At 43.6% G+C, this 15,339-nt stretch overlaps 1 protein-coding gene across 7 annotated transcripts in view; it reads right to left on the bottom strand.

Annotated features, from left to right (window-relative positions):
* The window catches only part of STON2 (stonin 2), a 125,118-nt gene that overhangs the window by 84,246 nt on the left and 25,533 nt on the right, over positions 1-15,339 (bottom strand). For 4 of the 7 annotated variants that reach the window (XM_014534681.1, XM_005860135.2, XM_005860133.1 and 1 more), the window contains exons 2-3: positions 14,600-14,855; positions 12,323-12,610 (exon numbers count right to left, since the gene is read on the bottom strand). In XM_014534681.1, coding sequence (XP_014390167.1) covers positions 12,323-12,610; positions 14,600-14,687 — 376 coding nt within the window. In that variant the 5' untranslated portion in view covers positions 14,688-14,855. The remainder of the gene's footprint in view (positions 1-12,322; positions 12,611-14,599; positions 14,856-15,339) is intronic. The other 3 variants (XM_005860136.1, XM_005860132.1, XM_014534682.1) reach the window with 1 other exon arrangement.

Raw genomic sequence — 15,339 nt, 5'->3', positions numbered from 1 at the left:
GGTGGGGAGTGAGGGCGGAGGGTGGGGCGGGAACTGGGAGGAGGGGAGTTATGGGGGGAAAAAAAGAGGAACAAATGTAATAATCTGAACAATAAAGATTTAATTAAAAAAAAAAATCCTAGCATGGGTTTTCCCCCCCTCATATTAATGAGCAGCATCATGCTATTAGGTATGAATGAAATAGAATTTTTAAAATATAAGTATTTAAAATAAATAAAATAATAGAAATAATATTGGGGAAATACTATATGAAAAAAATTTGATTCCTACTTCACACTATACAGAGAAATCAATTCTAAGTGGACTGAAAGTCAAAGTGTGGAAGGCTACACAAGAAATATTTTAGAAGACATATAGCTAAATATGCTCATGACTTCAGGATAGGGATTTTCTTTACAAGGCACAGAAAGCACTAAGCATAAAATAAAAGTCATATCATTAAAATTAAGAACTTATTTTCACCAAAAGGCACCATAGCCTTGGTCGGTGTGGCTGTGTGGTTAGAGCATTGGCCCATGCACTAAAGGGTCGAAGATTCAATTCCTGGTCAAGGGCATGTACCTGGGTTGCAGGTTAGATCCTGGGCCCTGATAGGGTTCATGCATGAGGCAATCAATCCATGTGTCTCACATCGATGTCTTTCTCTCTTTCTCTCTCTCTCTCTCTCTCTCTCTCTCTCTTTCTCTCTCTCTCTCTCCGCCCCCTCTCTCTTTCTCTCCCCTTCTTCGGTCTCTCCCTCACACTCTCTCTAAAAAAAAAAAGTCAGTGGAAAAAATGGGTGAGGATTAACAAGAACAAAAAAGGCACCATAAAGAGAGTGAAAAGACCACCCACAGGGTAGGAGGTAATATCTGCCATTCATTAAATCCACAAGAAACTCCTAGAAATCAGCAAGAAAAAAGGGAGAAGCCCCAACAAGAATATACTTGAATAGGCATCTTATGAAAAAATCCAAATGAAAAAAAATAGATGCTCAACCTCATTAGTAATCTAAGAAATGCAAATTAAAACCACATGAAATACCATTCTCCTTACCTCCCTTTCCTATCTCCTTACCTCCCCATGACAAAGATAGAAATGACAATTCCAAGTATACGTGAGCAAGTGAGGCTTAAGCCTCTTTTATATATACAAGAGGCCCGCTGCACGAAATTCATGCACAGGTAGGGTCCCTAGGCCTGGCCAGAGATCAGGGCCCATCAGGTTCCCTGCCTCCCAGCTTCCCCACCTCCTCCTTCCCTTGCTCCCTCAGCACCCCACCGCTGCCGCTGGTCGCCCACCATATTCCACCCCGCCCCCTGGTGTTCAGCATACACATCATAGCAAGCAATCAAACTCCCAGTCTCTCGGTCAAAACTCCCAAGGGGACACTTTGCATATTAGCCTTTTATTATATAGGATGGCTGATGGGAGATAAATTGGTGTTATCTGAATAAGTTGAAGATAAACATACCCTACAGCACAGTAATTCCCCTCCAACTTTTTTTTGTTGTTGTTAATCCTCTCCCGAGGATTTTTTTTGTTGTTGTTTTTTTTGGGGGGGCGGGGGGCGGAGTGAGGGAAAAACAGAGAGAAATATCAATTGCTTGCCTCCTGCATGAGCCCTGACCAGGGCCCAGGTCAGGGAGAAGCCTGCAACCAAGGTACAGGCTCTTGATTGGAATCGAACCTGGGACCCTTTGGTCCCCAGGCCAACACTCTATCCACTGAGCCAAACCAGCTAGGGCCCCTCCAACTTTTCTTATACAAGATAACCACTTACACATGTTCACCAGGATTTATGTTTAGAGTCTTTCCAGAAAAAAAGACACAAAAGGAATGCTCAAAGAAGCACATTCTTAATTCCCAGAAAAGTAGAAACAACTCAAATATCCACCAATAATAGAACAGAAAAATGAACTGTGGGATATTAATATAATGGAATTCACAACAATAAAAACTAAAGGAACTATTATTACAGGTAAAAACATGGAAAAATCTCACAGACTGTGTGTTAAAAAAGCAAGCCATGAAATAATATATACAGTATTATTCCATTTATATAAAGTTCAAAAACAGGTGAAATTCAATTATATCATTCTTAATACATGTGTAGGTAGTATAGCTGTTAAAAATCTTAAGTAATGTGATTATTAACACAAAACACAAAACAGAAAAGTGGTGATGCGGAGGGAGGGAAGAGGATGTTTAGAAGAAATGATCATAGGGAAACCCAAGGGCTTCTGGGTTATGACAACATTCTATTTATTAAACTGGGTGATGGGTTGAACTATTGATCTTTATAATTTAATATACATTTAAAGTAGGTTCCTTTTATTAAAAAATAAAAATTTAATATACATTTAAAATATGTTCCTTAAAATAGTTAAGGTTTATTAAAACCACATATCAAAAGACTCCAATGACTTAGAAAGAAAACTATTCCAATTATTTACATTTTCACATTAGATCTTTACATTTCTTAGATAACATTTTAATATTTCCCTTGAAAGAGAAACATAGAATAATGCAGCTGGGAGAGGCACCATCCCTACATCTCACAGACTGTTCTCAGTTGGTCTAATGTACTTTAATTATCCACTTAGAAATCTTGGATGAATCACTTTATTTAGGTTCTGAGCTGAATGCCCTCAGGCCACAAAAGAGTTGAAGTACTGAGCCTGAACTCTTCTCCCCGGGGTGGGCCTTTGGTAGCAGCAGGTGGCCCTCCTCCCAGTGCTTCCCAGCCCCACCCATCCTGCAAGAAAAAAAGTGATGAAAGATAGAAATCTGCCTCTCCCTCTCCTATGAGGTATGTACAAGGATCTTGAATCTGGCCCTATAGCCTGGGGCACATGACTTAATCCGTCTGTTCTTCTGCACGGTTAACCTGTAAAATGGGGCTAAAAATAGTACCCACCTCAGAAGGGGATTAGGTTAATAATGACAAAAAACCTGGAGAAGTGCTTGGCACAAAAGAAGTACTCAAACAGAATTCAGTGGTAGCTGTTATCATTTCCAGACAAAATCCTTATGTCCAAATCTACTTGAAATCTCCACTTGGATCTAACTTTCCGTGTCCAAAACTGCGTTCCTGTGATTCCCTCCACACCAATTCCTTCATCCTTTCAGGTTCTTAGACTGAAACCTTCCAGTCATCCCTAAGTCTTCTCACATTCGGTCCATCACAACTTGCACTAGTCCCTCCTCCAGAACATGTCTGAAATCCTATCCCTGCCCACCATCTCCCAGCTACCAGCCTGGTGCCAGCCACCATCCTCTCCTGCCTGGCTCATTGCAAATACCTCCCACCTGTTCTTTCTGCTTCTTCACTTGTCCTAGCCACACCTTTCTTTTCTTCTTTCTGTAAAATATTGATTTTACAGAGAGGAAGGGAGAAGGATAGAGAGTTAGAAACATCAATCAGCTGCCTCCTGCATGCCCCTTTCTGGGGGTCGAGTCCACAACCAAGGTACATGCCCTTGATCAGAATCGAACTCAGAACCCTTCAGTCTATGGGCTGACACTCTATCCACTGAGCAAAACCAGTTAGGGCCTCAGCCACAGTCTTAATAGAATTATCTGTTCAAACTTAAGTCAAATTTTACCCACACCTGTGCTCCGAACCCTCCACTAGTTCCCCATCTCACCCACAGTAAACGTGCAAGTCCTCACCGTGTCCTCTGAGGAGCTGCGTGGTCTGAGTCCCAGGACTCTCTGCCTGTCTCTTTTCCCCCCCCAACCCCCCCCCCCCCGCCCCGTTCCCTCCACTGCAGTCACACCCCAGGAACACGGTGTCCCTCAGAGACCAGTCACTTGTAGTTAGTTCCTTCCTCGCTTGCAGTTTCTTCCGCCTGGAAGCCTCCTTCCCCAATTTCTGCAAGGTTGCTCCTTCACTTCTCTAAAGTCTTCACTCAAAAGTTGCAGCACAGACACTCCCTGGCCTTCTGTAAAATTTCACACTGTCCCTCACGCAGCCCCTTTTGGGCTTCATTTTTTTTCTCCTTCCCACTTCTCACATTACCTAACACACTTACATTGTCTACTTCTTTATGGTGTTTCTGGAATGGCTCCCCCAACCGAACACATGCTCCACGGGGCAGGAATAGTGACTTGAACAGTGACTGGCTCACAGTGGGGGCTCAAGGCACCATTGGTTGAATGAATAATAAATGTACAAGTTGCCAGCTTCACCAACACAGCAAATACATTACTTCTCTTTCTCTTTATCCTTTGGGATCCTGGGTAGATGAACATTTTCAATACTTACATGCATTTTGATGTCATGTCCTTTATTTACACTTTGATGTCTACTCACTAGAGCTATATGATATTTCCAATGCTATAAACATGCCTATCCATGAGTCCAAAACAGATCAAATCGTGGTCTTTCTGTGTGACTCCCCTGCGATTTCACAGCTGGCAACAGGGAGCGGCTGTCCCAGGACTGGCTCGGAGGGAGTCCTCTCATTCCACAAGGCTTCACTGGTAACAGATTGCCCAACCATTCGGCAGCCTCAGCTTGGAGAGAGCAGGGACTGTGGCCAACTTTCTCATAATTGCTTTCCCAGCACCTAAATTTTGTTGCATGAATGAGCTAGTTAATGAATGTGTGCTTGCCTAGTGTACAGTGTTCTGTCCCACACAGGGGGTCAGACAGGCCACAAGGCCACCTGGGTGAGCTAGCACAGGCTCTGGAAAAGGATAATATTGACATTCTAGTGAAATATTTCAAGGTCCCTTTTAGGTAGTTGTAAAAAGCCATCACTGAGAGACCCCTTTTCCCCCATGACATGATGGTACCTTCAAATCCAACAAAAATATAATGGACAGTTTTAAGTGTGTTTTTTAAGGCAGCCCCCAGGAAAAGTATGCGTGTGTTTTGTACACATATGGGGTGGGGCAAAAGTAGGTTTACAGTTGTGAGTTTGAGGAATAGTTTATTCTTCTATTATTATTTATAAATTATTGTATTATTTTCCATTCAAACAATTGTAAACCTGCTTTGCCCCACTCTGTATATATGTACATGTGTGTGTGCCATGTATGTGTATGTTACTTTATGTGTATATGCTATGAGTCTGTGTACATGTGTGTGGCATGTTTATATATATATATGTATGTATGTATGTATGTATATGCATTGTGTGTATAACAATGGGAAGTCAAATAATAGTCAGCTAATAAGAAAAGGGCATGATGAGGAAGAGACTGGCCTAGTTTCTTTACCTATTTTGTTAAAAAATTTTCACTTTATTGAGGTGGCTGTCCTTCAACCTAACAGCCCATTGCCCCCATAAAGAGAAGTCACTTAGTCATTCCATAGCAGGTTTCATATAGTACATCTTTCACCTTTCATTCATTAATCCAACAAATGCTAAGTGAGCACCGACTAAGTTCCATGCACCATAATCTGGGACAGAATGTGAATGAAGTAGACAAAGTCCCTTCCCTCTACTGGGGAAGTGAGACAATAACCAAAGAAACAAATATATAACCTAATTTTGGGTAGAGACACGGGGTGTACACATTTAAAGCGGGAAAAGCTGGGGGGGAACGCTTGAGCAGAGCTCTGAGTGAAAATGTGGACGAGCTCTAAGGGATGCAGGGAACAGCAAGAACAGAAAAGAACTTGCTGGGAACAGCAAGAGAGGTGGCGATTAGAGCAGTGTGGAGCCCAGTGGAGAGGGCCCTGAGGAAGAAGGGCTCTGTTAAAACTCATTCCTGAGGACATCCCTGTCTGAGATGGATTCTGGAAAGGTCACGGATTACATTAAAAAGTGGAGAAGAACAATTCAAGGTATTAAAGGAAAAGAAGACCTTCTCTGTTGAGGAGGGATATACATATGCATGCCAAATGCAGTGGGCCACAGCTACAGTCACCAAGGGTCTGGGATCTTATTCCACCCCCACCCACCACTCACCCCCAGTGGCAGAATGAAAAACATAATAGAATTTACCCGCTGGGCTGGGCTAGACTTCCCCGGGATTAAGTCTCTCAGCTGTCCCCCTGCCTCCCTCTTGAACGGCTGACATCATCACTGGTCCTCCCCAAACAAGTGGCTCTTTCTCTGGTCCCAGATAATGAGCTTCCCCAGACACAATGGGAAGGCCTTAGCCCAAGTCTTTGGGGCAAACATTTGAAGCACAAGGGAATACAAGTATATGGCTTGGGCTGAGGGACAAATGTTCCGGAAATAAAAGGTTGTTGTTTTTTTTTATGTTTGTAACTATGCATATCCTGCAGGATCTGCATAATGGGTCCAATTCAGCCTTGGCCTTGCTACCAAATGGCCATGTCCGCAGAGGAAGGTCAGTGCAAAGCGTGACAAGTGAACAGGAAGCCTCATGCTGATAATAACGCCTTAATTTTTTAAAATTTTGAGGATGAACTTTGCTCTTCCAGTCAATTTGTCTGCATGCATTTGCAAACAGTCTAAGCACACACACACACACACACACACACACACACACACACACACACACACACTTGCATAGTGCTTAAAATCAGACTTTGCTCTGAAAGAATCTTTGTAAAGAATGGCCACTACAGTCTTCCTGGTGTGCAGTGGAATTTTAAAGACAGAGAAGGCAAAATACTAGGCTAGGAAAACTTTTTGCAACTAGGAAAACTCAGAAACACTATAGCTAAAGGCCCCGGTATGAATAAAACACTACCTGAGTTGAAGTTCATTTCAAAATATTTTTTAGAGAATAATATAAAGATTCCATTTTTACTTGAACAGATTCACCAGAAGCTCATTTTTCAAAACACTTTCATTCTGCTCAGGGTTTAACAGAATAGCTATGCATTTAGTTCAAGATTCAGCAAATGAGTTTTCAGTTACATTTCTCTATATTTTTCACCATGTAATGCAGGTCGATCATATGGCATCTTCACACTGGAGATGTGAACAGTATTCTTGTGGCTGTTTTAAGTCTTAAGTATCTGACATTTAAAACTCTAATAAAAATCTTTCTAAAGATAATATTTATCAACATAGTCTGAGCCAAAGTGGTCTTCTTAAGCCAAAGAGATATGAATCCCAAAGTTGGCCTACACCAAATGTCAGGGAATGGAGGAAACATTTTTTACAAACGATTCAAGAGGCATGATTTTATGTGCCCTCTCACCCTAGTATCCTCAGGTCCAAGGAGTTGATGCCAGTCATCTTTCCTATACATATGGTTACAGAGGGCTTTGTCACTCAACTGCTTTTATTAATATTTTTTTTTCTAAGGGAGATCTGTATCTCTTTTTCCCCAGACCAACCACAATGGCACTTAATTCACTGCAAATCCTGCCCTAGTTGAAATCCAAAAGAAACTTGTTCCCTTGATGGATGTAAGCATTTCTGGAGTTGTTTTCCCCACCAGCTGTGGTTCCAGGTTATACAATCGACCTTGGTATGCTTCAGTGAACAATAAACTAAGTAGCCAGGTCACCAGGGTGGGGACTAGCAACTCCCTGGCTTCCCTAAGCTACCAGCTCAGCTTCTGGTATTTAAATGCCACAAAAATAAGAGATTTACCACTAATGACAGTCTCTTTGTCCCTAACTCCACCATGCCTACAGCCTCCTTGCATTTTAATTAGGGCCAAGAGTACATTCCCATTCCAGGCTGAAATCCAATGCTCCCCAGCCTTTATTCTTAGGTGGCACAGCTTAAAGGATAAATTCTTTGTGTGTGTGTGTGTGTGTGTGTGCTTCATCTGCCTGAAAAACTGGAAAGAGTGAAGGCATGGGAACTGGGGGAAGAAGAGGAGCATCCCAGAAAAACATTTCTTCACCTGCTACTGTGTGTGTGTGTGTGTGTGTGTGTGTGTGTGTGTGTGTTTTCTTTCTTTCCTAACTTCTCTTTGCAAGCCAGATGTTAAGGCATGGCACAGCTGGCTAAGTAAGGCTCTACTGTCTGCTTCTGGAAATCCAGACTAGGAACAGCCCTAATTGGTCCCATTTATTCTCTTTTTTTGGTCCTCCCACCTATTTCTCTTAGGCCAAGATCATAATCTTCTCATATAAGGATATTCACAGAGAAGCTGCAAGGGACAGATCCAAGACATACATTTTCCCTTTCTCCTGACACAGAGACCTCTGTCTTATCAGAAGTGCTGGGCATTTAATACAGGCAAATGGAACACGAGGAATGAAATGGAAAGAAATTGCAACTATCTTATAGGAAAGAGTCTGTTTGTTCTATTGATACTTAGGTGACTGGGAAAATGGCTGAAGCCAAAACTCAGTTCCCATAGAGCCCTTTTTTCTGGCTGAACTTCACTACCTGCTATGCATGGAGACATACCTACATATTCCACCATTCTCCATAGATTCAATTTCTGCATGTTTAAATACAACAGATCAAATATCTTGCTTACTCAATTCCAATTCATTCATGTGTTATCCATACCAACGTAATTTTTACTTGATATACTGAAGCTTAGCCCATTATATATCTGATTGATGGAAATTCATAAGCTAAGAGAAGCATTTTTAGGATGGGTAAATGGGAAACTGATAGTTCATTTCTATATTGTCAGATTAGACTAAAAAACACTAGACCAGGGGTGGGCAAACTTTTTGACTCGAGGGCCACAATGGGTTCTTAAACTGGACCGGAGGGCTGGAACAAAAGCATGGATTGAGTGTTTGTGTGAACTAATATAAATTCAAAGTAAACATCATTACATAAAAGGGTACGGTCTTTTTTTTTTAGTTTTATTCATTTCAAACGGGCCGGATCCGGCCCGCGGGCTATAGTTTGCCCACGGCTGCACTAGACAATCACTCATTCTATATAAGCTGCCCCCCCACCCCGCCCCAGTTTTTTCAGGTGGGCACTACTGATCTGGGGCAAAACTGAGTAAGAGTTTAAAAGCAAATGAAGGGAGACCTATAAAACATGTCTTATTACAACTAGTGCTGGGATTAGGATGAGATGTGTGTGGCAGTCACGCAAGTGTTGGGGGATCTGTTTTTAAAATATTAATATTTTAGTAAAGGACTTTTTTGCATTATCTATACTAATAAAAGGGTAATATGCTAATTAAATGGGTTCAACCGGACATCTTCCGGACGTCCGGCTTCCTTCCGGACAAAGCCATGGTGGCAGGGGCTGAGGCAGAGGCGGTTAGGGGCAATCAGGCCGGCAGGGGAGCAAGCCATTAGGGGCAATCAGGCAGGCAGGGGAGGGCAGGCCTAAACTGGCAGTCAGACACCCCCCAACGGGTCCCAGATTAGAAAAGGTGCAGGCCAGGCTGAGGGACACTGCCCCCCAGTGCACAAATTTTGTGCACCAGGCCTCTAGTTTTAATTATAAACATTCAAAAATAATTTTAACTTTTTTCATTTATTTCTTTAATTGAAAAATTTTTAAACCCAATTATTTTTCTAGGTAACCATTTTTCTTTAAGACAACCATTATACTTTGATATGGAGAAGAAGTATTTTATGCATATTTCCCAACCTGTCACAGATAATATTAAAGAGATATACTTAAGAATCATGATTTAATAAAATTAAGAGTTTGTACTACTTCATCAGGATATTAAGTGAGATTGACTTTTTTAAGTACACAGTGCCAGAAGTTTTACTCACCATTAATTTTGTACCATCAATGCCAATACCAATACAGTGAAAAAGGTAAATAACATCTTAGAGTTATTATAAAAATCACTCTGACTCCACTCTGATTCCTGAAAGGGTCTTCGGAATCCCCCAGGATCTATAGACTACACTTTGAGAACTGCTGCCTTAAAGAATAAGGTTTTTGTTTTGTTTTGTTTTGTTTTGTTTTGTTTTGTTTTGTTTTGTAATCCTCACCTGAGGATATGCTTGTTTTTTTATTTTAGAGAGAGAGGAAGGAAGAGAGAGAGAGATAGAGACAGAAACATCAATCAGTTGCTCCTGTACTCGCCCTGACCAGGGATTGAACCCACAACCAGGTATGTGCCCTGACTGGGAATCGAACTCACAACATTTTTGATGCATGGAACACACTTCAACCAGCTGAGCACCTAGCCAGGGCCATAAGCTTTCAACACTATCCATAACATCATCCGTTACAGGCCAGGATCCTCAGTCAAATGGGGGCAACATAGTTATGGCTATCCCCAGTTAGTTTGCAAAAATAAGTGGTGAAGAATTGAAGCAAATTGACTCATCTGTCATATAAATAGTTCTGAGGCATATTTAAGGCTAAAGACCAGGTATGAATGAACAAGATGTGAAAGAATCTGAATGCCATGAATATAATCAATTACCATTTTAGGGCAAACGAGTGGAGAAATACCACCCCATCCCTCCCTCACCTCCCAGCCTCCCAGGAATGAGGGAGCGGAGGGAACTACAGCTGGGCAGGCAGATCCACGGAACATACCACTGAACATGCCTAGGCTGTTCTGAGATCCTGGGGCCTGCCTGCCTGGCGTCGGAAGCTTTCTTCTGACACTTCCCAGCAAAGCCTTGGGCAACTTCCAAAACCACTGTCTCATCAGTCTCCTCGTGTGTAATATGAATATAATATTAATACCTTCCTCACATGATTGTGGTGAGGAGTACAAAGCGTTGAGCGTAGTGCCTGGGAGAGTAAGCACTCAGTACGCATTATCTTACTAAAAATAAGAAACATACTGTGTATTGATTCACTGCCCAGCACTCAGTAACTTTCGCCACATGTATAAGTGCTTCATCAGCCCATTGTCTCGCCAGTGTCAGGTGTTAGAAAAGGTTACTGCCTCCCTCCAGCTACACCGGGAAGCCTGTCTGGACCTGTCACTTCATCCTTGCTGCTTTTAGGGCAGAGGCTTTCTCACCAACAAGAGAAATCTGATGCTTAAATAGGAAAACGCATACAGTAATGGGCAAATCGGTTAGTAAAAGTGGAAGTGTTTATTATATGGTAGAATTACACTTCATCTTTTCCTAAAATTGTTTTTACTGGTGTTAAAGGCATGTCTGAAAAACAAAGGAATTGTTTTAAAAAAATTGAAACGAGCAAAACATTTAACTTATCAACAGAAAAACTTATCAGCCTTGCTTTTTTGCTCTTCTCTGTGGCAGACAAAATAATGCCCCCCACAAATGATGTCCACACCTAATACCCAGAACCTGTGAGTAGGGCACCTTATACAGCAAAAAGAACTTTGAGATGGGGAAATTATCCAGGATGATTCTGGGGGGCCCAAGGTAATCACAAGGGCCTTTCAAATGCAGAGGGAGGCAGGAGTCAATTAGAGAGATGTGCACAGAACAAAGGCACAGAGAGATGCAGCACTGCTAGCTCCTGAGACGGAGCCTGGGGCACATGTCAAGGAATGTGGCCGGCTGCTGGAAGCTGGAAAGTGCAAGGAAACCCATTCTGCCTGAGAGCCTCCTGAAAGGAATGCTGGCCTGACAACACCTGGATTTTAGCCGAGTGGCATCCAGGTTGGTCCTACAGAACTGTAAAATAATAACACTGTGCTGTTTAAGCCACTAGTTTGGTGGTAATTTGTTACAGTTGTAAATAGAAAATGAACACAGCCCTCCCACGGTTATCCAGTCACCCTTGCAGCCAGGTTACTAGGTGAGGACTAGCAACTCCTCTGGCTTTGCCAAGCTCTCCAGTGCAGCTTCCGGCCATTGAAATCCCACAATATCAGGTACTTAGCACTAAAGACAGTGCCCCCTTGAAGATTTGGATTCAAGAGGTTTGGGACACAAAAATATCCATATTTAACTGGTGATTCTATTAGAGATGGTTGGTGGTTCACACTCAGAGACATTCATTTCTATGCGTAATGAGTTGACAATTTAGGTACAGAGTAAATGCAATTCTAATCCCTAATAGATAAAGAAATATGCATACCTCCCAGACAGGTCAATAGCAAGGGACAAGAGTGAAAGGCTGGAAATGGCCCAGAACACAGAAATCCTTCCATATGCTGATGATAACAAAAACAGTTTGCAGCCCAGCCAACATGGCTCATTGGTTGAGCCGTTAACCTATGAACCAGGAGATTATGGTTTGATTCCCGGTCGGGGCACACGCCCAGGCTGCGGGCTTGATCCCCAGTGTGGGGCATACGGGAGGCAGCCGAGCAATGAATTTCTCTCATCATTGATGTTTCTAAATCTCTCTCACTCTCCCTTCCTCTCTGAAATCAATAAAAATATATTTTTTAAAACAAACACAAAAATGGTTTGTAGAATTAAGCCAGATGAGACCTCTGCCTGCTCTCCCCTCTGTGGCCAGTGCTTCAGGCTTGGGAGCAGGTCAAGTAGACCTGGCAGCCTTCTACAGTCTCAAGGAGAAGCATCCCCGAGGAGCGCAGACCTGAGCCGGATCCCTTCCTGGCCTCCTACCTGTCCCACCTGTTTCTTTAGGAGGAGGTGGTGAAGTGCTGGTCCAGGGTGTGTCATCTTCAAATTGAACCCAGTTGCTGATGGCCGAGGCCAGGTCAGGTGGGGGCTGCTCAGGGCTCCCAGGAGGAGAGGCTGCTTCAGAGATGAGGCCCATCTTCTCGGAGGAGTCATCCTGCTCCGAGTGGGAAAGGTCCTGAGAGCCTCCATCCGCCACGTGGTTCTCCCCGGAGGAGCTCTCGGACTGGTCTGAGGATGATGACCGTCCCGGGAGGTGCCCTTCGGTGGCCCCTGAAACAGACACCAGACAGCACATGACTTCACGTGCGAGGACGGAAAAACAAAGGATGGGCAAAGGGTGATCACAGGACTCACCATTACAGTGAGTGAGGGTAAAGCAACAGTCATGCCCATCTGCCTCTATGCCAAAGGAGTGTTTTCCTAGCAATGTTTTCAAAACTATAACCTCAGCATGACCAGGCTGAGATTGGGGTAGTCTTGTTCACTGTTCTTATCTCAGCATCTACACCAATTCTGGAGGGTCACAACTAAAAATGCCCACAGAGGCCAAGCAAGAAATATAACTGAGTCGAAGGAGAAAAGCAAAAGGCAATAAGGACTGGTAGAGAGTATGGCTGACCTGGAGAGCTCCTGTCTGGACTAAAGACACTTCAATTTAAACCTCAAACTCCACACAGTCCTAATTACACACCTGCAGGCTACCAGGTGCAAACCCTGCACCAGTGATAACTAAACATGGCAGAAGCTCTTCCCTCAATTTGTTTCACTTTATTGGTCCTGAAACATTTAACAGCCTTCAAATAATTGTGTTTTTTTTAAAGAACTATACTCTGGTTGTGGTGGTGGCTACACACATGTATACATGGAAAATTCATCAACTGTATATAAAAAGTGGTCCATTTTACTTTGTAAAAACTTTAAAAAAATATATTTTTATTGATTTTAGAGAGGAAGGAAAAGGGAGAGATAGAAACATCCATGATGAGAGAGAGAATCATTGACTGGCTGCCTCCTGCATTCTCCCCCCCCCCCCCCGCCCCCACACTAGGGATTGAATCCACAACCAGGGCACATGCCCTGACCAGGAATTAAAACGTGACCTCCTGGTTCATAGGTTGATAGTCAACCACTAAGCCACACCGGCTAGGCACTGTATAAAAACTTTTTAAAAACTCAAACTAACAAATAATCTAATAAAGCCTTTAGATTAGCATGGTCAAATAAATAAATAAATAAATAAGCGAGCCACATATGTACTTTTAAATGTTCTAGTAGCCACATTAAAAAAAGTAAGAAGAAACTGGCAAAACTACTTTTAATAATATATATTTCAACCCAGTATGTTGAAAATTTATAATTCCAACACGTAAGTGACATAAAAGTTGTTAATGAAAAATTTAACTTTTACTAGGTCTTTGAAATCCAGTGTGAGTATTTCACACTTTTAGCACAATTCAGTGCAGACTAGCCACACCTCCAGGACGCATAACGAAAGCACACCTCGGAACTCACACTTGCTAGGTGCTGTGAATGAAGCGGGCTGGTTTCGGTTTAGCAGAGAGACAGGTTTAGCAGAGGCAGCTGCAGTAGAACAGAACCAGCTGACATGGCTCTGCAACCATCTCCTGTACCCTACCTTGAACTTCGTGCCTTGGCACCAGTTCCCTAGAAGTCAGGTTGGCCATCTTCATCATGATCATGGATGACAACTACAGAGCTTTTCCATGAGCCAGGCAGATAAATTAATTCATTTACTCCTCACAACCACCGTGAGGTAGGTACTGTGGTTATCTGTGCTGCACATAGACTGCCACACAGAGATGTTGAATAAAAAGTCTATCCAAGGGCATGTCACTCATCTGTGATGGAGCCAGGATTTGAGCCCAAGCAATCTGCCTCTACAGCCTGTCACTCTTAACAGCTACACTTTAAAATTTGAGAAAATCCAAGTTGCTGCTGGGAGTAGGAGTAACAACCCAAAGGGCTGAGTGTAAAGTACATTGTAAATAGAAAGTTTATGCTACTTGGAAGAAAGCAGCCAATACTTGTGCTGTTTCCAGGCCCTTGTGTGGGAACCCAAGGTTCCTAAGACGCTTCCTCCAGGTTTCTAACCAGAAGAACCTGCATCTCAGGAAAGTGACAGACTGGCTCTTTTTTCCATATGAAGATTCCACCCAAAGAATAATCAAGTGGAAGCCACAGCAAGCAGGTGCGGTTCTTTGCCAATCCTTTCCCTTAGGAAATGAAAGCACCACTTACCCTCAGAAGGGCTGGGAAAGAGTGGATCCTCATTGAAGGAGACCCATTCCGACTGCTGGGTAGCAATCACATGGTCCAAGGTCGTCATGCTAGGAAGGTGCTGGTCATCTTCACACTGCTGGCCTCAGGCAGACCCCAGAGTCATGTCTGGGGTGGGGTAAGGGTGTGGTAGCGGGTGGACTTGGGCCTAGGAGTCTGTTACGGTGATCTTGCAGGTGGCAGCACTCAGAATGTAGACAGATTGTCTTTGATTAATCTGCCAAGAAGAAATCTGTTTTAAAAAATAAAAATTTGCTCTGTGCCTGATAGGGGGGAGCTCCCCAACCCCCTGATCGGCCCTGCTCTGTGTGTGACAGGGTGCGGCACCCCAACCCCCCTGATGGGCCCTGCTCTGTGAGTGACAGGGGGCAGCGCCCCAACCCCCTGATTGGCCCTGCTCTGTGCGTGACAGGGGGTGGCGCCGCAACTTCCCCATTGACCCTGCCTTGAGTGTGACAGGGGGCGGTGCCCCAACCCCCCAATCAGCACTACCCTGAGCGTGACTGAGGGTGCCATCGAAACCTCCCGATCCGCCCTGCTCTGTGCATGACAGGGGGCGGCGCACCAACTCCCCAATCAGCCCTGCTCTGAGCCCGACCAGGGGCTGCACCTAGGGATTGGGCCTGCCCTCTGCCACCCAGGAGCAGGCCTAAGCCAGCAGGTCATTATCTCCTGAGGGGTCCCAGACTGTGAGAGGGCAC

The sequence above is a fragment of the Myotis brandtii genome, unplaced genomic scaffold, assembly GCF_000412655.1.
Source record: "Myotis brandtii unplaced genomic scaffold, ASM41265v1 scaffold132, whole genome shotgun sequence".
Taxonomy (NCBI): Eukaryota; Metazoa; Chordata; class Mammalia; order Chiroptera; family Vespertilionidae; genus Myotis; species Myotis brandtii.
Note: the sequence above shows the minus strand (reverse complement) of the source record. Positions and strands in the feature narration are given on the sequence as shown.